At 41.6% G+C, this 24,837-nt stretch overlaps 2 protein-coding genes and 1 long non-coding RNA gene across 3 annotated transcripts; 1 reads left to right on the top strand and 2 right to left on the bottom strand.

Annotated features, from left to right (window-relative positions):
* The first annotated feature begins 7,245 nt into the window (after positions 1 to 7,245).
* On the top strand, positions 7,246 to 11,120 carry adoa (2-aminoethanethiol (cysteamine) dioxygenase a). The gene is made up of 2 exons (XM_069708836.1): positions 7,246 to 7,822; positions 9,718 to 11,120. The coding sequence occupies exons 1-2, from the start codon at positions 7,487 to 7,489 to the stop codon at positions 10,189 to 10,191; spliced, it is 810 nt and encodes a 269-aa protein (XP_069564937.1). The 5' UTR covers positions 7,246 to 7,486; the 3' UTR covers positions 10,192 to 11,120.
* Positions 11,121 to 17,349: 6,229 nt separating this feature from the next.
* Positions 17,350 to 18,091, bottom strand: LOC138626874 (uncharacterized). The gene is made up of 3 exons (XR_011311328.1): positions 17,938 to 18,091; positions 17,687 to 17,831; positions 17,350 to 17,531 (listed from the first exon to the last, which is right to left on the bottom strand). It is a non-coding gene; the product is annotated as an uncharacterized lncRNA (long non-coding RNA).
* A 3,239-nt stretch (positions 18,092 to 21,330) lies between these two features.
* Positions 21,331 to 23,811, bottom strand: egr2b (early growth response 2b). Its single transcript, XM_069708753.1, has 2 exons — positions 23,452 to 23,811; positions 21,331 to 23,157 (listed from the first exon to the last, which is right to left on the bottom strand). Exons 1-2 carry the CDS (start codon positions 23,621 to 23,623, stop codon positions 21,983 to 21,985), a joined length of 1,347 nt encoding a protein of 448 aa, XP_069564854.1. The 5' UTR covers positions 23,624 to 23,811; the 3' UTR covers positions 21,331 to 21,982.
* Positions 23,812 to 24,837: the final 1,026 nt, after the last annotated feature.

The raw sequence follows: 24,837 nt of genomic DNA, 5'->3' as shown, positions 1-24,837 counted from the left end.
GTGTGTGTGTGTGTGTGTGTGTGTGTGTGTGTGTGTGTCTGTAATGGCGAGAGATTGGGTGATAGATTATGTAGAGCAACGCTGAATCAGTTTATCTGGATGTGATGAGACCAGAGTATTCATTCTGTCAAACTTACTCCAGGAACACCAACTTCTTAAATTTAAAAAAAAAACTGTTTACATTTTGTTGTGTACTTATACAATGCATTTTGTAAGTATAGTGTCATATTCATACTGTATATACAACAAACTCCAACCCCGTTTCCAAAAAAGTTGGGACGCTGTGTAAAATGTAAACAAAAACAATGCAATGATTTTTTTTTATTATTATATAAACTCATATTTAATTGCAAGTAGACCAAAGACAACATATCACATGTTGAAACTAAAAACTTTTATTGTTTTACGAAAACAAATTGTGCTTATTTTTAATTCGATAGCAGCAACACGTCTCCAAAAAAAGTTAGGACAGGATCAACAAAAGACTAGAAAAGTTGTGTAATACAAAAAACAAAAAAACAAAACTGGTGGAACATCTCACTACTAATCTGGTTAATTTGCAACAGATCAGTGACATGATTAGGTATTAAAAGAGCACTTCAGAGAGGGAGATACTATATGATATTTACAAAACATTGCATTCCGTTTTTATTTACATTTAACACAGCGCCCCAACTTTTTTGGAAACAGTTGTAATTACATGCTCTCAATCACTGTCAGTGCAAAGCATGAAGGTAAGAAATATCCGAAATATCACTACTACTAGTTTTTACACTGCTACATTATTGTTTATTTTAAATGCAAATGTGAAAATATATGAAATATGGTACCATACTAAAGTATGAAACACATTGACAAATATAACATAAAATAATAAAATCCACAAAAGCTAATTAATGTTTATAAAATTCTGAAACTATTATTTAAGAAAAAAAATTGGAGATTGTCTTTGCGAAAAAAAAATCTAATTCAAAATTAAAAAAAACAATGAACATTGTTAAGGGGTTAACAAAAAAATCTTTAATGGCAGCCCTGTAATAAACTCAAACGTTATGCATAAAGCACTTGTTTTCAGTGGGGAAAATATTTATCACACTGGAAGGAAATCACAAGCTTTACAAGGTTTTAGCCTTACAGCAGAAAGGAGATGTTAAAGCCAACCAGAATTATTTTTGGGAAAAATGCATTCGTACTTGCACTGAACAAACATTTGCATTTTCCATCTCTTGCCTGGTTGTGGAGGCTCACAGTGCAATAAGGGAAGAACAAAATCCCAAGAAAACTTCAGTCTACAGAAAACCACTCGCTGATGGAAAGAACAAACAGTAGCTTTGCATCCTCTCCTGCAGCCTCAACTCAAGTTATGCAGACATTTTTTTTTCTGGCAATCTAATGAATTTTCATCGTTGGCCCCGGTTGTTAGCGTTCTTTGACGGACAACAGAGTTGGCTTCATTCTCAAGGATGGCCTGATTCACTGAGGCCACGGGGGGCAACAAATAAAAGACTCCTCATGTTCTCAGCAGTGGAACACATTGCGAAATAATGACAACTCTGATGACAGAGAACAGGCTGCGTATTGACTGAACACAAAGGCCACTGAATGATCCATAAGCAGTTGTTATCATTGTCTCATTGTCCCAATATGCTGATTCCAGAAGACTGAGGAATGTGTGTGTGTGTGTGTGTGTGTGTGTGTGTGTGTGTGTGTGTGTGTGTGTGTGTGTGTGTGTGTGTGTGTGTGTGTGTGTGTGTGTGTGTGTGTGTGTGTGTGTGTGTGTGTGTGTGTGTGTGTGTGTGTGTGTGTGTGTGTGTGTGTGTGCGTGTGTGTGTGTGCGTGTGTGTGTGTCTGTCTGAGAATATATCTGTGAATTTTTGTTCCATCAAACTTGTTTTTTTGTGCAAAGTTGAATGTGTGCATGTCTGTGTTTATAGATAATGTACATTTACGTGTCCTCTAAATGTGCATGTGTATGTGTATGTACATATATTGCTATGCAAATAGCAAACAGCCAGACAATCACTTGGTCCATTCAGAGTTTCTTGGCCGCAGCGCTGACGATGGCATGATGAAGCTTACTTGACTTCTCTGCAATGTCAGTCATGCACATTTTAAACAGCCAGGGAATAATGTTGGCTTTATATGTGAGGACCAGCAGCAAATGCAAATAAGATGTCAGACAAACAGGGGGTCTTTACAACATTGTCCTCAGTGAATGCCGAACTCAAACAATATTTTTTTATGAAACTTAAACTCCAGATTGTAAGATGAGGATTTGATATGTGTGGTGGAGCTCACAGCTTTAACAAATGAACTGTTCACAGATCCAATTTGTGTTCATTTGAAATGATTTTAAACTGCCGTGGATTTGCTGCAATATTTTTTCATCTATTTGAAGATTCAGTATTTAGATCAGTCAGACTTACAGTAACAGAAGCTCAACGTTTCAACTCGGGGTCCATTACTTTTAGCTATTTTACTATTGTTGTATTAGTAATGTGAATTTTTGGTGACTCAGCAAGGCTCTTCTCTTTCTCCTCTGTGCTAGCTAACTTTGATTAAAAAAAGATTATAATCAAAATATTTCTGTGATGTGCAGCATGCGTATTCATTATCATAGAAAGTGGTTGCATATGACTCTCTATTAGGTAGTTGTTACAAAAAAAGAAATGTCTCCCCCTTGTCTAGCAAATGTGTCTAATTCTTGCAATGTTATTACATCACAATTTTTTTGAAAAGCTGTAGCAATCTAACAACCACAAAAAAGCAAAATCCTGGTGGGACTGCTTAATGTGTAATTTAATTTGCAATTTATTTGTAGTGAACCTGAGTTCCTGAGAAATTGTCTGCTGCATCATGATCCGTGCCAACTGCCTGATTCACATCCACTTCAATAGACAGGAGTCAGCTTCATTTTTTTAGAGGATGAAATGCTTCAGAAAGTTCCATTTAAAAAAAGAAGCCTGCTCTGATTTTATTTATGTAAGTGGGATTAAATACATATGGCAACCACCGAACCTGTCTGTGGTATTTTGGATCGGTGTGCTCATGTGCCCACTGGTTCTGAGGACAGGAAAGGGGAGGACGCAGCAAACAGGGTATTTCATGAACTACCGTTCTGATCCTAAAAAATTTCAGATGGATTTAAAAGAGTTTGTCAAATGCTTTATCCAGGACAGGTCTCTAAGCAACACACTCTCATCTTCTATGGAGCAATGACTCTGTGCCTGTGTCAACTACACTGTGTGTGTATGTGTGTGTATAATGAACTGGCCTCATTATTTCTCGAGAGGATATTGCTTTCTTTGTGTGTCACTCCTAACACACGTCATACATACATAATGCAACATGCACACAAATGCACGCATGTAAGGAGGTACTCGAACCTAAACGCGCAGACAACTGTGACGAGTGTTTAATTGCACATGTGATCTGTAAAATACATTTTCACATACATTGTTTGTGATGCCGGTGACGCAGCGCTGTGTTTTAGAGTGTTCAGGATGTGGATGAGTCACCCCATGTTTTGTTGTTGGGTTAACAATGCTCACTTCCTTCTGCTCCAGTAGACACTGACAGGCAGAACAATGCACAGGGCTAGAGCCTCACAGGTCAACACACCGTTTGGGCCTCATACAGATGTTTGATTAGAGAGATTCTTCCAAATGTAAAATGCACATACAAGAGCCAATTAAATGACTTTCACTCAAGGCTGTCTAGCCATAAATGATGATTGAGACCTGGGACCTATCACCACTTATGGCGCTTGTCTCCTACAAGAGCTCCATTTTAGAGCCCTGTCAAAGCTTTGGCCTCATTATGGGTTGTAATAGATGTTGTAAGTTGTGAGTTTAAAGTAGTCTGTCCATGGACCTGGAGTTGAGATCAGTTAATATAAAAAATAAGTAGTTTGTCCTTGCTTTTCACAATGACCCCAATGACAGTTCCTGAATGATTGAGTCACGCTTACATTATCCTGCAAGATACCGAAATCACATTTATCTGATAGATTCTTATATTTTTTCATGTCTGTGGTTACTCCTCTGTGGAGTCATGAAGTTCCACAGGGTTCCTTCTACCTTCTTCCATCAGGCAATATTTTTAGGAAGCACTGCATCAATTTCCACCGGTATGCGGATGACACCTAACTATATCTATCTACGAAGCCAGCTGAAACTAATAAGTTAGTCAGATTTCAAGCATGTCTGAAAGTATAAAGGCCTGGATGACCTGCAGTCTTCTACTTCTAAATTCAGACAAAACCAAAGTTGTGGTATTTGGCCCCAAACACCTCAGAAACGCACTCTCGCACCATATAGTTACTCTGGATGGCATTGCCTTATTTACACATAATTCAAGTCTCATGGAACGCTTTCTTTCACCTGCGCAATATTTTTAAAATCAGAAACATCCTGTCTCAGAGTGATCCTGATTGACAACTCCAAGCATTTGTTAATTCTGGGCTGGACTAATGCAATTCCATAAAACCAGGATGTCCCAGTAACTCTCCAGCTGATCCAAAAGGCTGCAGAGAGAATACTGACCGGATTTAGCAAGTAAGACCATATTTCTCCCGTATAAGCTTCTCTTCACTGACCTCATGTAAAATCTAAGACAGGAATTTAAAATCCTTCTCCTTACATACAAAGCCCTTAATGACCAAGCTCCATCATATCTTAAAGACCTCATATTGTCCAATCAGAAACACGTCACTCTCAGAGTGAAGGCTTACTTGTGGTTCCAAGAGTTTCCAAAAGTAGAATGGGGGGCAGAACCTTTAGCTTTCAGGCTCCTCTCTTGTGGAACCAGATCCCAGTTTGGGCTCAGAAGGCAGACATCCTCTCTACTTTTAAGATTAGGCTTAAAAATGTACTTTTTGGTACAGCTGAGAGTTAGGGCTGGCTCAGGTGACCCTGAACCATCCCTTAGTCGTGTGCTTTAGATCTGGGCTGCTTGGGCACCTCCCACGATGCACTGAGCACCCATCTCTCCTCTCTTTATGTCTTTTTCACTTACCTTGGATTTACTGTGTGTCTTCTCTCCCATAGTTTATGTGTTTTCCTCTCTCTCCTCTCTCTCCCTGAAACTTTATGCCGGTATCTCTGGCTCTGGAGCATCAAGTTTCTAAACTTTTCTCTTCTCTTCTCTTCTCTCTGCTCATTCAAACCATAAAAGTAGATAGATGCCCACTTTCTTGGATTTCTTTCTACAGTGTTGTACGTTTCTGTTGTAAGGATATTTGCTATATTAAGTGCCCTGAGGTGACTTATGTTGTGAGTTGGATACAAATAAAATTGATTTGATGTTTTTTGCAGTGTACTTTTTTACACCATACGTGTTCTCATCAAATACAGTTGTAATTGAACCTTATATTCATCAGTAGACAGAACATTTTGCCAGAAGTGTTGTGGAGTATCGAGGTTGCTCTTTGTCACGTAGCGACAGCAGCAGTTTCCTCCGCGGTCTCCTTCCTTCCTCCACCATGCTTGTTAGAAGATCTGCATATGTTAGACTCATGAACAGAGACATCAACCGCTCCAATGAGTCCTTCAAAGGCTCCATGTTTCTCGTAAAACTCAGTTTTAAAAGGAAAACAACCTCTGTCTACGCATGTATCTCAGCAAAGTTTCAGAAGTAATCCACAAACTCGCCTTGAGGAAGTATATCATTTGACACTTGACACATTCATGAACTGAACATGCAGTCGCACAACTCTCGTACATTCCAAAAATATTTCCCTTCCTGTTGTATTCAGTAGATTTAACTAGTGGTTGTGTGTCCAGCAAGTTGCTCCCAAGCATTGTGGCGTACCGTGTGTTCAGCACAGGTTGCTAATGAGATCCTGAGTGCTCTGAGTAGACACCACTTCAGCCCGCTGAATACCAGTATCATTACAAATCATTGAATAATACCTTTCCCCCGCACATGTAGGCTGTAGTAGCATCATAATAGGCAGAATTTAATAGCTGTGACTAATCAGGGAAGGAAACATCATTACTGATAACTCTGGAGCAAACGTACAGATGTCTGCATCGTCACAATGCTGCCCGGTAAGTTTCAAACTAAAACAGCAGCGTTTTTCAAAAGTCTTCCAAAGTAGGGCGAACACTTGGCGTACACGTAGCAAACGTTTAGCGTTACATCTTCAGCTATTATTCTGGGCTTCTTCTACACTGTGAGCATTCTGCATATTGTGTGTGTACCTGTGAACCGATGAACATCTAAACTCTTTGAGATTACTAACCCTCTCCAAGTCTTACAGACACGTATTCTGAGATCTTGTTTTTGTGAGGCATGGTTCCCATCAGCAGCTGCTTCTTGTGAATAGCAATCTGAAAATCTTTGAGTGTCACCGTAGCTCAAGACTCCAATTAGCTTTTGTTGATGTTGAAGATAATTAGACATAAGGGTTCACACAATTTTCCATCATTTACTGTGAATGTTTGACTGAAGCATCGATTACACTGATGGACTTGCAAATAAGAATAAAACACAAGTTCAAATGTGTTGTAGCTTTCCTTTAAGAAGTCCATTCCATGTGATGAGCACAGGATTACATAGAGCTGAAACTTTGCAAAGAGGAACTGTAACTATCAAAACTGAGCAGATAAAATCATGTTTTGTGCCCAATAACTGAAAGATAGACTATTAATTTGTGGTGCACATTGCATAATAAAAACTGCACTGACCAAATCCGCAGCAACATGTGTCTCTACTCTGTGTTTGTTAGGCCTATATGCCTCTGGGGTTAATGATCTATATGGTGAGAACTGTGTGAATGCAACCCCAACATTTTGAGTAAATAAATGCATAATGTGGTCTCAAGCTCTGGAAATAAAACTCATAAAATATAATTCTGAGTAGTTGTAAAGTGAAAAGAAAGTGAGTTGACAGCATCTCGAAGCAGTGATGGAGGCTGTGATGTTGTAAGGGGCAGGACTGCGAAAAGTTCAATGGCCTGTCTGGCCTTTCCCTCTGCAAGCTGTTGCATCCCCGGGACCTCTGGGAAATGTAGTGTCAATGCAGTTCAGGTTTATTCTTTTATCATCGTTTGGGCAACATTACTACATCCATTAATCTACCACACGTGGACACCAGTTTCTTTTATAAAACATGATCGAATGACGCAGTGATTCACAGTTCATCTTAACGTGAATTACACCACTGTTATATTTTTTATCAAACTCAATATCCCAGACTGCGTTTCGTTTCTTGCGCATGCTCCGTGAGCGCGGACGAGGAGGCGAGACGGCGGAAAATGACAGAAGGGAGGCTCGTATCCAGGCGTGAAAGCAGACAATATCATCATGAATTACATTTTTGATTTATAGAAATTGTAAATATTGTGTTTTTGGAGCGTGGACCGACAAACTTCGGAATGAATTTGGTGACAATGGAAGATTTGTAGGGGTTTTAAGAAGTTGATTTGGCGGTCGGAGCAGTGCCACAGACACACGATAACCGTTAGTTTGATTCCACAGCCACAATGCCGCGGGACAACAAAACTCCTCTTATTCAAAACATCGCGAAGCAAGCCTACCTCACCTACAAAGGACTGATGTCTTCGGCCAACGGGGAGAATAAAGTCGTGGCGGATAAACTGAGTGAACTGATCTCCTTAGTGACCTCCGTCAGGGCTGCCGACCTCAAAATCGCTCCCCGGAAAACCAAGCTGAGCTCCGGGGCACCGGGGCCCCACAACCCCGCGGTCACCTACATGCACATCTGCGAGACGGAGGTGTTCAGCATGGGGGTGTTCCTGCTGAGGACCGGTGCCTCCATACCGCTGCACGACCACCCGGGCATGAACGGGATGCTCCAGGTCTTTTGCGCATTATATATATATATATATATATATATAAAACTTTTCAGGTGGTCCTCACTCAAATGTACCCAGCAGGGTTGGGCAAACAAGTTTTAAAATTGTGTTATATTATGCTTTACCTTTGCAAGTACATTACTGCAATTTTACACACTACATCTTGATTAAAATAAATAAATCAATATATGTATGTAACTATTGTTTAGGATTTACTTTTAATTACCCTTCTCTTTGTTTTTTTGCCTGTTAATTACTTAACACACAGACAAATGGAAGTAATATATTAAAACACTTCACTCACTTTGGTTAAAGTAGCTAGTGTGTAGGATTTAGTGTCACCCAGGGGTGGGGTTGCAGTCTCCTTCCCAGCTTTTAAGAGAGTCTATTGACACTTACAAAAAAACCCTCTGAAGACCCTCTCTGGAGCAACAGTTTGGTTTGCCATGTTTCTACAGGAGCCCAGAAGGGACAGAAACACAGCACGTCCCGTGGAGGAGGACCCGCTCCCTATTTAGATATGAAGGGCTCATTTGAGGGTCACAAAAGAAAATAAAGATTCTTGCTTTCAGGTTATTTTACGCAAATGAAAGCATTATTGTGAATATTATGTCTCGTTTTTGACAATTGGTACCCCTGAAAGCTACACACTGGACCTCTAAAACCCGGTTTTGACTGAGGTTCCATCTAAGACCGAGGATGGAGAACCTTTCGGGCCCAGTACCAAACAGTGGGGGAAAATGTGTGTCGGTGAAGTACAAAGTAAACTAAACTGGGGCTGGCGTTATGAGTAGATTTTGTGTGCACGTATTGTAGACACAGTCTTTTAACAGCTTTGTTACTTTGTTATGTGCTCACATTGTGTTATCAGACCTCCAACTAGTGCAGCAATATTCTGTCATAGGAATAAATGTAGCACTGGACTAAATGTGACCGTTAGAGTTGAGATGTTTCGGAAACAGAATTGGTAGAAAAAAAGCTCTCCATGCCTTTTTCTTCTGGATTCATTTCAGTCTCTCGTTTGTCATAAAGGTTTGTTCTTGGCTTTATTAGTGCTTCTGGGAATGCCAAGTGTTTCTCCTAAGAACCCATAAAAACAGGCCCTGTGTCATCTCGCTTTGGCAAAAAAAAGACTTCATGCGGTCCCCGAAGCGAAGCATATTTTGGTCTCAGTATTATATAATATTATATAAATATATATATAATATTGCTCCCAGTGTGAAAATAATCAGAACAGTTTCTCCTTAAAACAAAACAAAACAAAAAAACGTATGTTTGCTACAACAAAAACATTTAAACCTCAATTTACTATTTGGCCCACTATCGGTGTGTTTAGACATTTCAGTGTGGTAATGAGTTCTCCTGAGCAGTGGGACTACGTTACACCGTATCATGTGTCTAAGAATCACCAGCTGCACCTTTGATATGAACGGAGTAAATTCACACTGCACAGGTTTATTGAGATGTTTCTGTGACGACCTGCTGTGAACTCGGGTCGTCCTGTGTTGTGTTACGATGAAGCGAAGAAGGTGGATGGTGTAAACATTCATTCCCAACCGGCAGCAGGTGCAGAACAGAAGGAGTATAACAAAAACAAATTAAAAAACATGAGAGGGTTCCCAGCATGATGAATGTAGCAATCTCCGAAAAAAAATTATGATGATGACTTTTAAAACTTATTTAAGTTTCCTTGGTCACAGATCAGCTCCGTCTGGGACTTAATAATCATCTTCGATGTAGAGTAACCACTTAGAGGAGTTAAATTTAATCATAGTATCGTCCTGCAGCGTGCACCTATGTTCGGTGGTAGAATCTCAGGTGATAGTAATAGTAAGAAACTTATTTATTGTTGCGTCAGCAGTATTTTCCTTCCTAACTGCCTCGTGTTTCTCGTCCAGGTCCTCTACGGGAAGGTGAGCGTCCGCTGTTTCGACAAGCGGGAGGACGACCTGACGGTGAGCAGCATCCTGCCACGTTTTGACCCCCCGCTGACCCCGCTGCAGACGGCCTCCGTGAGGCGATCCACGCTCCGCTCGGTCGCCGAGTACTCGGAGACCAGTGGGCCGTGCCTCCTCAGTCCTGTGCGGGACAACCTCCACCAGATCGATGCGGTGGAGGGGCCCGCTGCTTTCCTGGATATCCTGGCGCCGCCGTACAATCCAGACGACGGGCGCGACTGTCACTATTACAAACTCCTGCAAACCGCGGCAGAGGAAGGAACAGATGCTCAGAGCACCGAGGATCAGCAGGGAGAGACCAAAGAGAAAGAAGAGGAAGAGGAGGAGGAGGAGGCATGGCTGCTTGAAGTCCCTCAACCGGAGGACTTCTGGTGTGGTGGCGAGCCGTATCCAGGCCCGGCCGTCTCTGTCTGAAGGAAACCTGCTGAGAGCAACTACACTACACAGACATCATATTCTGATCTCTATTCATCCACAGGGGGACATTTAGTTTTGTCCCCTTTGCGTTCAGAAGATTACTTGGAACTCAAAGTATTGAATACCTTGCTCAAGGACACTATAGCAGAGCGGGGGGGGGGGGCTTGCAGACACAGGGGCGTGAACTCGGACCCCTCGCCCAGTATTAGGACCACCGAACTGCCTTCTACAACCCTTAAATGTCCCCGTCACTACTAGGAGGAGTTCATATTCTCATACGCTCATGACTGCTCTCAGCCAAACGTGTGACCGGTGGGTGTCGTTAGGATCTCCGAGGCTCAGAAAGCTTTTTCCATGTTATGGTTTTCTCCGCGGTGCAGAGGACGTCTACATCGTGACACGTCTTAACGCCGCTGCCCGTAACTCTGGTTTTACCTGCCTTACATGTGAATATTGAATGTATACTTATCAAGAATGTCATTTTTATTGTATACAATCATTTCTTCTTCCAAAAGAAGAATATATATTATATATACACTTTATTTTCTTTTTGTGCCTTTTGACTTATTCCAGATAACATGCTTCCTGAACAGGAAAGGTAAAGTTGTGGGATAAAAAAAAAAAATCTAATGTCCAGTGATTTCTACGTGTTCTGTGATGTAATTTATTTTACTGACGTTCACTGAAATCACAGAATGAAAAGAATTGTTAAAAATGGAGAACCAAAACATTTTATTTCCTTCCTTTTTACATTTAAGCTTAAACACTGTATCATTCCCATCTATATGCCACTGTATGTTACTTTAGCTCATTTCTCGACTTTCCTTTGTCCTCCATTTGACACACCACACAGGTCTACGTGTCGATCCTCCTGTGACTTTGATGTTGAATGTATGTGGAAGAATAAAACAGATGAGGATGCTAACGAATAATGCTCGTCCTTTATCATACTTGGCGAGCCCGTCAATCAGGACGGCACGACAGTCGGTCCAGTCTTAGCTTATAACCATATAACCATACATCTCTGTACGACCTTCCTGACAGTGGTAATATGTTTAGTTTGCTGATCATAGTTGGTGATCTAGCTATCCACCACTGAAGCAATATTTAGTAGCCAACAGACCAGGTGGACTGACCTTGTTTGAGAACTTCAAATGAACCCTTATGCAGCTAATGGCAACACAAACCAGACTAAATATTCCAAATGGCTTAGATGGGCCTGTACAGTTAAGCTGTGGCTATTTTCTTGCTAAAACAGAGCTGCTTGTTTCATACAATCTAACTTAGCTGTAGAAAAAAAAAAACATTAACTGTGAATTCTACCAAACTACTGAAACTCGTTACTATGATTGTGATCTTCTTCCTCTTACTCCTCATGCCTAAACTAACCAACATGGAAATGTCTGCCAAACTCCAGACATGGCTGGTTCATGATATAACCTTGACAGTAGTGTATCTGGAAATTAATCACAGTCAGTGAGTTTTTAATCATATTCTAATGATGGGGTTTATCAAACATAAAAAAAAAAACCTGGGACAGATTCAGGAAAAACAACGAACGGCACAGCTGATCTAAAAATAAAATAAAAGCTTCAACAACAATAACAATAACAATAACATACAAATGAACTTCAGAGGAATGTCCACAGACAGGATCAGGTAAACCAGGGAACCCACAGAACACAACCGACTGACAATCAGGGAATGGAGTCTGGGAGAATATATACTGGTTAGTGGCTGCAGCTGGGTCCGATCAGGGAACTGAAAGCAGGTGAGGTGGGTGTGGCAGGCAGGTGACTGATGATGGAGAAACAGACTGGAGACCTCTGGTGGGAGAACACGAGGGAATGCCAAATACAAACACAAGGGACCATAAAAACGAGAGGACAGGAACAGATACTTTCAAAATAAAGCAGGGAACATCAAACTGAAAAATGTATAACACAAGAGACATGAACATAAAAATCCCAGAGAATGAAAATGTCATCATACTTTCAATCAGAAACTCTTGGATGAAATCATTATTTGATTTTGGCGTCCAAAAGACACTGTACACATAATACAAGCGTACATATACAAACTAAACAAGTCATAGCTCAAAACTACGGAAGGCAATCAGTCAATTTTTACCAAACAACTCCAGAGTTTATCTTTAAAAATTAATGTAATGAACTGTACAAAAAAAATGATGTAACTTCTGGGCCCAAAAAGTGAAGTCCAATACCAGCATGGGGCCGCTACAGGCCAGCTGCAAAGAGCCTTTGGCTCCATGGATTCCCTTACCGGCAGCTTGGTGGTTTCACCGCCAGCTCTCATTTGCACTGCATGAATTTATTGCTGTCTTGAATCTCGAACTTGCGTACTTACATTTACCATTTGGGGGGCATAAGTGCAATTACATGTGTCAAGTCTGGAAACATTCAGTGCACTATAAGTACCTGGATGGTGTGCTCATCCTGGTTTATTAAATTAAGTTTGGAACACTGAACACTTCTCCTAAACAATCGCCATCTTGGCTGCATAGCAGAAAGGGAGGTACCACCACCATGTTTATGCCAACGCGCCAGCGATAGCCGAAGCCATTATGTTTTTTGGGTTGACCGTCCATCATCCACATTTTGGAGTTTATAGCTTCTTGGCAGCAACATCTATACGAGTTTATATGTAAACTTCAACTTAAGTGTTTAACGGAGGCATAGACCCACTCGGGAGTATTTCTATAATCAAACTGCAGCTGTTGCAGTGAATGCAGCTTTATACAAATACAAGATGTACATGCCGTACAAATATGTTTATTTTTCACTAAGTACCACTATGTCGTTGGACAGAAGCCATCCGTGTGTTTATTGTGTGCGTAAAACCATCATAACTATCACATCTGCTGTTAATGGATTGTTTTGACTTGTTGATGACATGACTAAATCTTTACAAACTCGCCACCATCACATTGACCTCGCATTGACCTCAAGAAGGGAACAAATGTTTGTATTTCAGATATATAGTCTGAATGTGACTTAAGACACACATCTATCTGTGCAACTCACTGGCTATCTATGAATCTAATTTCATCTAAATTGTTCCTCAATCCTCATTTATTGAATTTGTTTCTGACCAAGACTGTTTATGGGTCATAACCCACCACCACCACCACCCCCCTCCAAAAATGTAAGAGAATTTAAAGTGGCCTCACTGAAGCCTGTACTTGGTTTGAGCTCAAACCTGCTCTCTATGTAAGACTCATTCCAAGGTAATGAAAACTGGATTCACATGTTCAGGTGATTATACACTAACGGAAACAAGATTATGGATATTATATTCTGATAGATTCCCCTAAATCCCATGATGTCATCCATGGCTGTCCCTTTGTCTCAGGGCTCACAGTAGTGAGATCTTCTTAGAATATGACTTATGTCCAGATAATAGCTTCTCCAGCTACTTAACATCACATCTAACCCAACGAGAACCAGTCATTCAGAAAAGGTTTTCCCCTCGAGTGTGTTTCTCGGGTCAAGGACAAGCCCAAGCCCAGTAGCCTACTTGATATGTTCTGTTTAAGACCTGAGAAAATACTAAATTAAATAGGCACAAAGTACAATAAAACCATTAAAACTGTCCATGAAAACAGACGGAGAGCGGATTCTCTTCCACATTATGACCCATAAACAGCCTGATCCAGACGGAGGTTGTTGTTTTTTTTAAGAGAAGAGAAGAGAGGTCATTGTCCAGACAGGCCAACCCTTCTCCCACACTCCAGTACAATACAGGATTTGTGGCAGGACCTAATTATTTGGTTGTGATTCTCACTTAAATTTTTGTAAAGTTAAATGTTCGTATGAATATCTGCTGGAAGCATTTTCTTTTTACACTGGTGGAAAGCCTTCTTATAACTATATATGCTATATATATATATATAGGTATATGCTTCATGTTATTGACTACAGCTCTCTGGATTCTTTTGTTGCTTGCCACACTGGGTCATTTCTAAAGTCTTTGTTTATGTAAAACATATTTCAATATAATGTTAGTATGTTGTATGCTTGTTCACACATACTCGTGCTTTAGAGGGTGAGAAGACTTGTCTCTGAGGTAACAGTGACCCTGCCCGTCAGGTCAGTGGCTGTGCCTCATATTATAAGCAATTATCCTCAATTTCCAGTGTAAAGTCTATCGGACCAGTATATCAGTGTGGGGGATATTTGTGGTGTGGCTTGAACAAGAAAAGGCATTTGTTGGCAGCCGTTAGTAGAGATGTCAGATATGTGACATATTTTCCCTTTATATAACTGTTCACTGCTCTGAGTCCAACAATCACTGTAAAACATCACAGGGATTTAGTGAAAACAACACATCTTATATGTATTAACTTAATGTATAATGTGTTAAGTTTGTGTTTATTTTTTTTCAAGTTAGTTCAGAATATGTAAATCAAAATCATTTTTTGAGAGTTAAAACCTTAAAACTTACTTCATTTACATTAAGTGTTAATAAGATATGCAGGACCTTCTAGACTTTGTTTATTACAACCAAATCAATAATAGAATTTTTTAAACTCAACAACAAATAAATGGACTCCTTTGTTGGTCTATATGCAAGTAAATTTGTATGACTAAAAAACTCGTGGCAATACCATGGAAGTGTGCCTCCTAAAGGACACTGAGTGAATGGCACCCCCACTGCTGTGTGTCTTGAAGAAAAGTCCTGCGTTTCTTACCGTGATATTTCATGATAATAATCATAATGAAGTATTGGATTTTGCTCACTGTACACTTAGAATGACACCCAGTCACCAGCAGCAGCCTCACTTGTTGTCTTTGTGCTAAGCTGCAACTCTAAGTTCAAGTGATTCTTTACAGACACAACGGACCTCATTAGTCATCTTAAAGCGACTTGTTGAAGTTCAAATAACTACTTAAGGAGATGAATAAACTAACACATTGGTAGCAAATAAACAAGATGAAATATTACTCACCAGACCAGTTTAATTAAGCTTAAATAGAATTGCAATATCAAGCAGCCACCTCAGCCTTTGGATAAATGAAAGTATCTAAATGTAGTAATCTATGGTACAGGGTAAAACAACAAGGGATGTCTAATCAAGACACAGAATGAGGAGTGAAAGTTACTTTTTGTCAAAGTTTTAAATGTTAAGAAACAATTTTAAGCTGAAAGTGAAATGATATTTTACAGTTTTACACTAAGTTGTAACAACAACTGTAACAGTTGTTACACTGAAATCTTCCAGGATTCATCATCAGGCACAACACCAAACCTCCAACTGAACAGGGCAGTAAGGGAAGTGCAGGTGCAGCTGTGTTCAAGGACCATCAGGAAACATGAAAACTGACAAAGTCTAAGTGTCACTGGTTGGTGGGGGTGCGGGGGGTGGGGGTGGCACAATAACAGAGCTGGTCTTTGTGAAGTCCATGATTCTCTGCAGGACTGCTCATTTGTTTTTGTGGTCAAGTTGGCGTCAGAAGAATCAAGATGTAACTTCTTAAAGCTAAAGTCTGGAGCTTTGAGAAATGTGCTTGTTTTCCTTTTGAATCAAACTTGTAGGTTACTTCTGTAAGAAAACTACAACTCCGAAGATATTTTATTTTCACTGTGGATGTTGTAATTGATGTTTCCTGTCAGTGCTATATTTACTAAAATATTACATTTTGCTCAGAGCTTGAGCAACACACAATTTCACACTTTGACTCATCATCCACAGGCTGCACCACTCAATCAAAGGACATCTGATAATAATGACACTATCAGATATTGATTAACCTTCAAGTTGCATACAACATGTATCTCAAGATCATTTAAAAAAAAAAAAAAAAAACCACCTACATTTGGACTTTTCTGTTGTATTCCATTGATCTGGAAATGATAGTTATGTCTTTCATATTTTTTGGAAACAATTGTTGCATCGTTGCCTTGGATCTCTGAGCCATTTGAATATGTGTGCATTTGTAATGTTATGTAACATCTTAAATAGTTCACAAGTAAAACATTGTTGGTGGTTTGGTTCCTTCAAACCTAAAGCCTCAGCTAAAAAAATTAATCTATCAGATAAATACTTTTTCGGTTGTTCATAACACCTCAGAGGGCTAAAAGAAAATTAATGAATAAACAATGTTTAGTAAGTGTCACTCAGAGGCACTTATACAGAACCATATAGGCATTTTACTCCCCAGAAACCTCTGCGTGTCCGTGTATCTTACCCTCCGAGGGCAAACCTTAAAGAATTTCCTACAATGTATATATATCTGCATAAATATTAAATAAAACATTCTTACACAAATCTGAAATGTAGACAAAGATGACCCAATTAAATAAATGACAACAAAATATGATGCTTTGATTTAGTGAGGAAATTTATCCAATATAACATAACATATAACACACAATCATGAGTGGCTTTCAGGGTGACCCCATCCTGCACATCAGTCCTGCACATCAGTCCTGCACATCAGTCTGACAGATCTCATAGAACCACATCATCCTGACGAGATCTCATAGAACCACATCATCCTGACAGAGATCTCATAGAACCACATCATCCTGACAGAGATCTTATAGAACCACATCATCCTGACAGATCTTATAGAACCACATCATCCTGACCGATCTTATAGAACCACATCATCCTGATCGATCTTATAGAACCACATCATCCTGATCGATCTTATAGAACCACATCATCCTGATCGATCTTATAGAACCACATCATCCTGACAGATCTTATAGAACCACATCATCCTGACAGATCTTATAGAACCACATCATCCTGATCGATCTTATAGAACCACATCATCCTGACAGATCTTATAGAACCACATCATCCTGACAGATCTTATAGAACCACATCATCCTGAACGATCTTATAGAACCACATCATCCTGATCGATCTTATAGAACCACATCATCCTGACAGATCTTATAGAACCACATCATCCTGACAGATCTTATAGAACCACATCATCCTGACAGATCTTATAGAACCACATCATCCTGACAGATCTTATAGAACCACATCATCCTGACCGATCTTATAGAACCACATCATCCTGACCAATCTTATAGAACCACATCATCCTGACAGATCTTATAGAACCACATCATCCTTGACAGAGATCTTATAGAACCACATCATCCTTGACACCTAGGGGCGGACCACTAGAGGTGAAAACCCCAAAAAGAGGAGGCACCCCGATCACACTTGGGCACAAAATCACACACGCAAGCACACGTGAGGGTTCAGAGCCAGGGGTGCACCAAACCACACAGCACAGGAAGGGAGACACCAACACCAGGAGGCACCAACCCCACCACCTTAGGCCCTGCAGCTCCTACAGAGACAGGGAGCAGAAAGAAAATTAACGAAATAGAAAACCAAACAAACAAAATAACTCAAGTTAGCTGATCATCCAGAAGGGACACAATGTAATTAAACAACAGCGTGACGCTGAAATGAAACGACACCAAGCAGGGGCGCAGTGCTGACCAGAGCAAGCGAAGCCCGGTAGTTGAGCAGCATCAGGCACTGTAGACAAAAGCTGCGCAGGGTACGGCGAAGCCCGGTAGGGAAAACACCCGGTAGGCAAAACAGCAGCGTCCTTAAACGTGAGGAGGTGAGCTGTAGCCACTTTCTGACAAAATTCCACGTGACACAGGATGAACATCAAATTAATAAAATAATAATAATAATAATAATAAACACTAAAATGTATGAACTAGCACCATGAAATCACCTACCGATCAGGGAACGTTTGTCCGCTCCAGCCGAGGAGAGGAGGGCATGTAGCGCTACTACCGGCAGCTCTGTAAACAAGACGTGACACCATAATAAAATAAATCAGGAGTAATCGAGGCCTACTGACACTGACCCGCAGGTGAGTCACCTGTGCAGGATGAGGGGAGCCTAAGAGATCGTCTACAAAAATCACAACCAGAAAATGTAACACCAGAAACGCACGACTGACTAAAACAATGGCAGCACTCGCATACCTGTAACAGCGGCGGAAGTCGGGCAGACCGGAAGTAGGGCACACGTTTGACGTCAGGTGGAGCTAAGGGAGTCCTCTCTGCATTTATATGATGCCCGCCCATGTGATTGGCTAGTGATGGCCTTGTAATTAAGGGATGACACGAAGGCCCAGAGAGGGATAAACACTCCCTTATGCCACACATAGTATTTGCTTATTGTCTGTTGTCTCCATTCAGTTCCTTCGCTCGCGTAGTTTCTGTTCTTTCTTTTGCAGATGTCCCGTCATGAAGCTGCATGTCTCGCTCTGTGATTGTTGGCCCCACCAACATTTCATGTTTCGTATGTCTATGCTGTCCTTTTCTCTCCTAGCTTATGTGGGAATTGCTGAATTGTTGGGCTCCTCTGTATGATGCTGTAAAGTTCTGCTGTAAGGACTTCAGTGTGCCATGAAATGACCTGTGTTGTGATTTGGTACTATATAAATAAAATAAAATAAAATTGAATTGAATTGAATTGAGGCAGCACAGTGGTGCAGTGGTTACATTTTCACCTCACAGCAAAAAGGTTCGGGGTTCAAATCCGGTCCTGGGCCTTTCTGTGTGGAGTTTGCATGTCCTCCCTGAGCTTGCGTGGGTTCTCTCCGGGTTCTCCAGCTTCCTCCCACCATCCAAAAACATGCACCTCCAGTTAATTGGTGGTTCTAGAAATTGCCCTTAGGTGTGAATGAGAGCGTGAATGGCCTTTGTTTCCGTCTGTCTCTATGTGGCCCTGGGATGGACTGGTGATCTGTCCAGGGTGAACCCTGCCTTTGCCCTAAGTGAGCTGGGATAGGCTCCAGCCCCCCCCCCCCATGACCCTGTTCAGGATAAAGCGGGTATAGATAATGGATGAATTGAATTGAATTAAGGTCAGAACTTTGACTTGGCCATTCCAAAACATTAACTTTATTTTTCTTTTCATTCTTCTTTGGTTGATCGACTTGTGTGTTTATGGTTGTTGTTCTGCTGCCTGATGCACTTTCTCTTGAGATTCAGTTCATGGACAAATGTCCAATATTCTCCTTTAAAAAAATCATTGGTATAACTCAGAATGTATTGTTCCATCATTGATGGCAAGCCATCCCGGCCCACATAGATGAAAACAGGTCCAAACCATTATACTACCACCACCATGTTTCACAGATGGGATACGGTTCTTATGATGGAATGCAGTGATTTCCTTTTCCCAAAGATAACTTCTCATTTAAACTAGAAAGTGTTCATTCTTGTCTCATCCATCCCTAAAACATTTTTCCAAAAGTCTTCCGACTTGCATGTGATTTTCGGTAAACTGCAGTTGAGCAGCGATGTTCTTTTGGAAAGCTGTGACACACTTCTTGTAACCCTGCCATACATGTTATTGTTGTTCAGTGTTCTCCAGATGAATATTAACATTATCCAGTGTGAGAAAATCCTTCAGTCACTCAGAAGTTACTCTTCCTTTACATGGGAGTGACTGTTGTTGGTTGACCATTCCTGGGGAAGGTAACAATGGTCTTCAATTTCTTCCATTTGTACACAGTCTGTCCGACTAGAGGAGTCCAAACCGTTCAGAGATGATTTTGTAACGTTTTCCAGCCTGAACAGCATTATAAACTTTTTTCTAAGCTCTTTAGAAATTGATTTTGTTCCTGCCATAACACACTTACACAAACTTTGTGTCATGAGGATCAGACTTGGATGGATCCCTCTTCATTAAATAAAACAGGACGCCCACTCGCACCTGCTCGTCATCACAATGACTGAAAACACCTGACTCTAATTCCACCTTCAAATGAACTGCTAATCCTTTGAGGTTCATATACTTTGGCCACTCATAGATACTGGTATGTAATATTGGATCATTTTCCTCAATCAATAAAGTAGCCTATAATAGTTTGGTCTCAATATAATACAAACTAATAGTTATTTAACTGGGTTCTCTTGATCTACTTTTAGGACTTCTGATTTTTTAGGTCATATCTATGCAGAAAAATGTGAAAATCTGAAGGGTTCTGAAATCCAAAATATAAGTAACACAACTGCAGATGTCAAATGCAGGAAAGACGGCTGGCAAAAAACGACAACTGTGTGAATGTGTAAATTAAAAGGTTTTTAATATCACTGCTCAATCATTAGTGCACGAGTGGATCTGAATACAATTACAGTACATACCATTGATTAATTAATGTTACTTTGACGTATTCTTATGACATTTTTCAGCTGCAACAGCTGTGTCAAACGGACTCAGGAGAAAAAAGTAGCAAGTACTGACACTGTCTTATCTTATAAATACAAGACTTTAGTGCCTCAATCAGTCTCTGTTAGAGTGATATTGTATATGAAAGCCAAACGAAGTGGAATCTATATTTCTCAGAATATAAAGTCAGAGAAAGCCAAAGGCATCTTGACTCATCACGAGGTTAATAGTTGGTTTCTGTAACATATTGTAGCTTCCCTACTTAAGGAAGCCGCCAGACGGTACCCGGTTTGCTAGAACTTTATTCGGACCCATATACAGGCTACCGTGGGCCGGAGCCAACGCCAACACAACGGCTAAGTCTTACCGGTAGCATGTCTCGCTCGCACACACGTGAACTCCCTCTAACAAGCAGCGAGGAGAAACAGGACACCCCCCCCCCCCTTGTTTCCTGGCCAATCACAGGCGGCTGTCCCACACTGTTCACTGTCATAGGTACAGGGATGACTGACAGGTCTCACAATTTATCCAAATACAGCAATAACAAGAATGAACACTAACCCTTTGAACAGTTAATCTAACATGTCACCCAGGCCGTTACAATATTTTGCCTGGAGATGCGCTTGACACTCTGCATTTTCCACCTGCGCTGTGACAAAGCGCGGCCTGGCTTTCTTGGCTCGCTTGAACCTGATGTGACGACTTAAAAAAATGAGTGGGTACAAATTCTGACTCATAGATGTCTTTGGTGACGCAACATGGAATTTACCTAATACATTTTCCAATATCAACACGTCTTTTATATAAATGCAAATTAAAGAATATCATTGGCCGATTGCAACCCAGGCATTCATGGTGTCCGTGAACGCACCGTGGCCTGTATTGCACTTTCGTTCTGAGTAATAAACCAATCTCATGATGCAGGCTGTGTTTATCATCCTCATATATTTAATAAAGTCTCAAAACACACGTCACAACAAAATGTCAAGTCAGTATGAGTTCAACATATTTACACGTCAACAAGCCACAACGCTGAACATTTGGAGTTACACCAGACGAAATGAGTACAAAAATAGAATGTCTTCCAACTTTACATATTAAATGACAAATATACATTGCATTAGACGCGTCCTTGAATCAGTCAGTGTACAAATTGACACAAACCAAGGCACTAAAGGGGAAACACAGTTATCAACAAACATGTTAATATGAATTCTTTGTCAATTAAATAACTTAAGATTGTTATATTTCTTTGAAACGTTATTGCAGTTATTTCACATTACACACGCAGGCTGCGCGCTCAGTAAGTGTTGACGATATTTAAAAAAAAAAAAAAAAATCCCTTGTAAATTCGTATGAATTGATGGCTATATTTACTTCTATGTTCAGTAGACTGTGCAGGCAAAGTGCATTTTTCTGTCAGATCTGCAGCAGGAATTGGTGCATGTGCTTAATTGCGCACGACTGGACACAAATTCTTGTTTATTCCCATTATGGGGATTATGCTGCTATGTTCAGTTCCCAACAGTTTCAGAATAACTATCTGATCATCCTTTTCTTTTTGGGGGTTAGTGTGCGTCACGCTGCCATGGTGCTCTATGAACAGATCCCGTTGGTTACGCTGAGGCCGCCTGATGACCGCTCCATCCCGGAGCTGCTGGACGATGAGGAGGACGAGGAGGAAACAGTGGAAGACTTCCTCTCCTTCTGCCTCAGGTGAATTTTAGTGTGTCTCTTCCTCTCGTCACTCCGAGCGAACTTGCGGCCGCAGAAGTCGCAGGCGAAGGGCTTCTCCCCCGTGTGCGTGCGGATGTGTGTGGTCAGATGGTCGCTGCGACTGAAGTTGCGCATGCAGATGCGGCACTGGAACGGTTTGTGTCCAGTGTGGATGCGGATGTGTCTGGTCAGTTCGTCTGAGCGCGAGAACCGGCGGTCGCAGCCCTCCGCCGGACAGGGGTACGGCCGCTCGTGGATGGGCGTCTTGCTCGGTCTGTTTGGGTACTTTCTGGGCCGCAGGATCGGCCTCAGGGGCAGGTTCTGGGGGCTGTACGCAGAGGGGATCCTGGGCGGCCCTCCCTCAGGGCCACCACCACCCGGACCGCCCAGTGTAAAGTTTCTGATAGTGTTCAGCGGGGTCAGGGGTGGTGGCACACGGAATGTATCGAGCGGACACGAGCCGAAAGGTTTGCGATCTTGGATACCTGCGGTGTGCATGTCCCGCTGGCACGCCGGCTGGAAGAAGCCAGAGTAGTCGGGAATGATGGGGAAAATCCCCGGTGCGTCTGAGCCACCGGGCTGCTTAGGTGAAGAGTATGAGGGTGGAGGGTAGGAGGCGATGGGGCAGGTGGAGGTGGACAAAAAAGCCGAGGGGTCCTGGTACACCTCCCCGCAGCCGGAGGAGGAGTACGGAGGCGGGGGTGAATATAGACGGTGGTGGTGGTCTATCTCCGCCTGGCTCTGAGCCGCCATGGTGCAACTCAAATTTCCGCTGGAGAAGTGATTGGGAGACCCTGTAGAGGCCGGGGAGGAGGACGCCGAGGAGGAGGGAGGGGGAGGAGGAGGCGGCGGTTGGGCCATGTTAAAGATGCCCGAGACGATGTTGATCACTCCCTCGGGGTTCCAGTTACCTGGATACTGGGAGTCAATGGAAAACTTTCCCATGTAGGTGAAAGTCTGGTTGCGGTGGGATGCTGGTTGAGTGAAGCCGCTGGAATACGAGGAGAGATCCAGAGAGCGTTTCTCTGCGTTCATGTCTGCGCCCATCAGGCCATCTGCAGAGGAGAACAAATCAGAAAATACCATCCATTAAACTGTTTACACTAGACATAAAAAGTGTGCTTTAAGTGAGAGAAAGCTGGTGCATCTCAGCGCCATTATGCATAGACTGTTCTAACTACGTTATGCGTAAAATTTCAACATAGGTTTGAATCTTTTTAACTGATAATTCAAAGCAAAACATTTAATTATCCTGTTTATTCTCTTCTACAGGCGCATGGGAAATTATTTTCTGGATGGATATAGAAAACTTTTCAAACATGAATAAGTATCTCAGACTGTCATCTTACCTGATGCCACATTAAGCTGGTCGTAATGCGCTCCTAAATCGGTGTTGGGGAAGATAGCCACAGAGGTCGGCATGCCGGAGGCGATGTCGTCCACCGAGTACACGCTCTCTGCTGCGGGATGCACGAACCCCCCGAGATTCAACGGCACTTTCTCCAGAGTTTTAGCCGTCATCGTGAAGAAAAGAAAAGAAAAAGTCGTTTTTCTGTTGGTCTCTTCAAAGCTGATCAGGAACAGGCTGAGAGTGTGTAACCCTGCAGAGCGGGGGTCACCACTGCATCTTTCTGTCGGTCACCGTGTGAGAGGATGAGCTTCGTGTCTCTGATGCGCTTCATGCGCTCTGGTGACAAACTTCAAACCGTGTAAAGTAACGGGAACGGGGGCCGTGCCTCTAGTATGTATATATGGGGAACCTTTTGAACGCGGCCGTTACGTCATTGCCCATATATGGAGTGGGAGGGCTGTGAGAGCGGAGAGCGGAGAGGCGCTGCCGACAGTGATTGGCTGGGAGGCTCCGTGACGATTTCAAAGGGAATCACTTGTTAATGGAGAGCCACAGATAACACCGACTTTTTCCATCCGCTGCTAAACAGCACAAAACTGCCGCAAAGCTACAAACCAACAACACACACACAACAAGCAGACACAGGTCTAACTTATTCTCCTTTCTTATCATTTTTCATTCATTTTTTACAGTTACAGTCTCGTGTATCTTCTAACCTATCTGACTGCGCTCCGATATCAAAAGAGGAATTCCGGTTGAGCTCCTGAACCCATAGAAGGTTGAATCCGGTGAGAAGGGGAACACCCTTTAACAACCTCCATGCACCATATTTGGTTTTGATTCCGGAATATTATCATCATCGGAAAGTAACGAGTCTTACCGAGCTGACAGAGAGAGAGAGAGAGAGAGAGAGCGAACCACAGTCAAATGAGACCGAGGACAGGAATGTACTCCTCTGGGTGCAGTATGGGCTCGGAAACTTCTGACAGTCTGATTTGACTATGCTCTAGGAAAGAATCGATTTGGTTCACTGATGAGTTAACAATAGTCATTGAGAGATATTTATAGAGTCAGGAAAAAGGAAACCAGTATTTATAGAGGCAGAGGAGGAAATAAACAGAAAAAATAAAGGTTACAGAAGACCATGTAAGACGTGAAATTTTGAACATTTTTATTGATATTTCAAATTGGTATCCATCAGCATGGTTGTTTTATTATTTTGTTATTAGATGACATAATATGTCAGAAATACCTTTTCAATCAAAAATTTATGGTATTTTTCATGTGATGTTTTTGACCTTTTCCTCATAAATGAAACAATACAGAGTTTGTGTGAATTTGTTTAATAGTCCCAAGAAAATTCGATGCCCTCATGTGGCCTCTT

Source organism: Brachyistius frenatus, unplaced genomic scaffold, assembly GCF_029030835.1.
Source record: "Brachyistius frenatus isolate BFR_SWC_R1_liver_20210118 unplaced genomic scaffold, ASM2903083v1 Contig_78, whole genome shotgun sequence".
In the NCBI taxonomy this organism is placed as follows: Eukaryota; Metazoa; Chordata; class Actinopteri; family Embiotocidae; genus Brachyistius; species Brachyistius frenatus.
The sequence above is the reverse complement of the archived record's forward strand: the minus strand, read 5'-3'. Positions and strand labels throughout refer to the sequence as shown.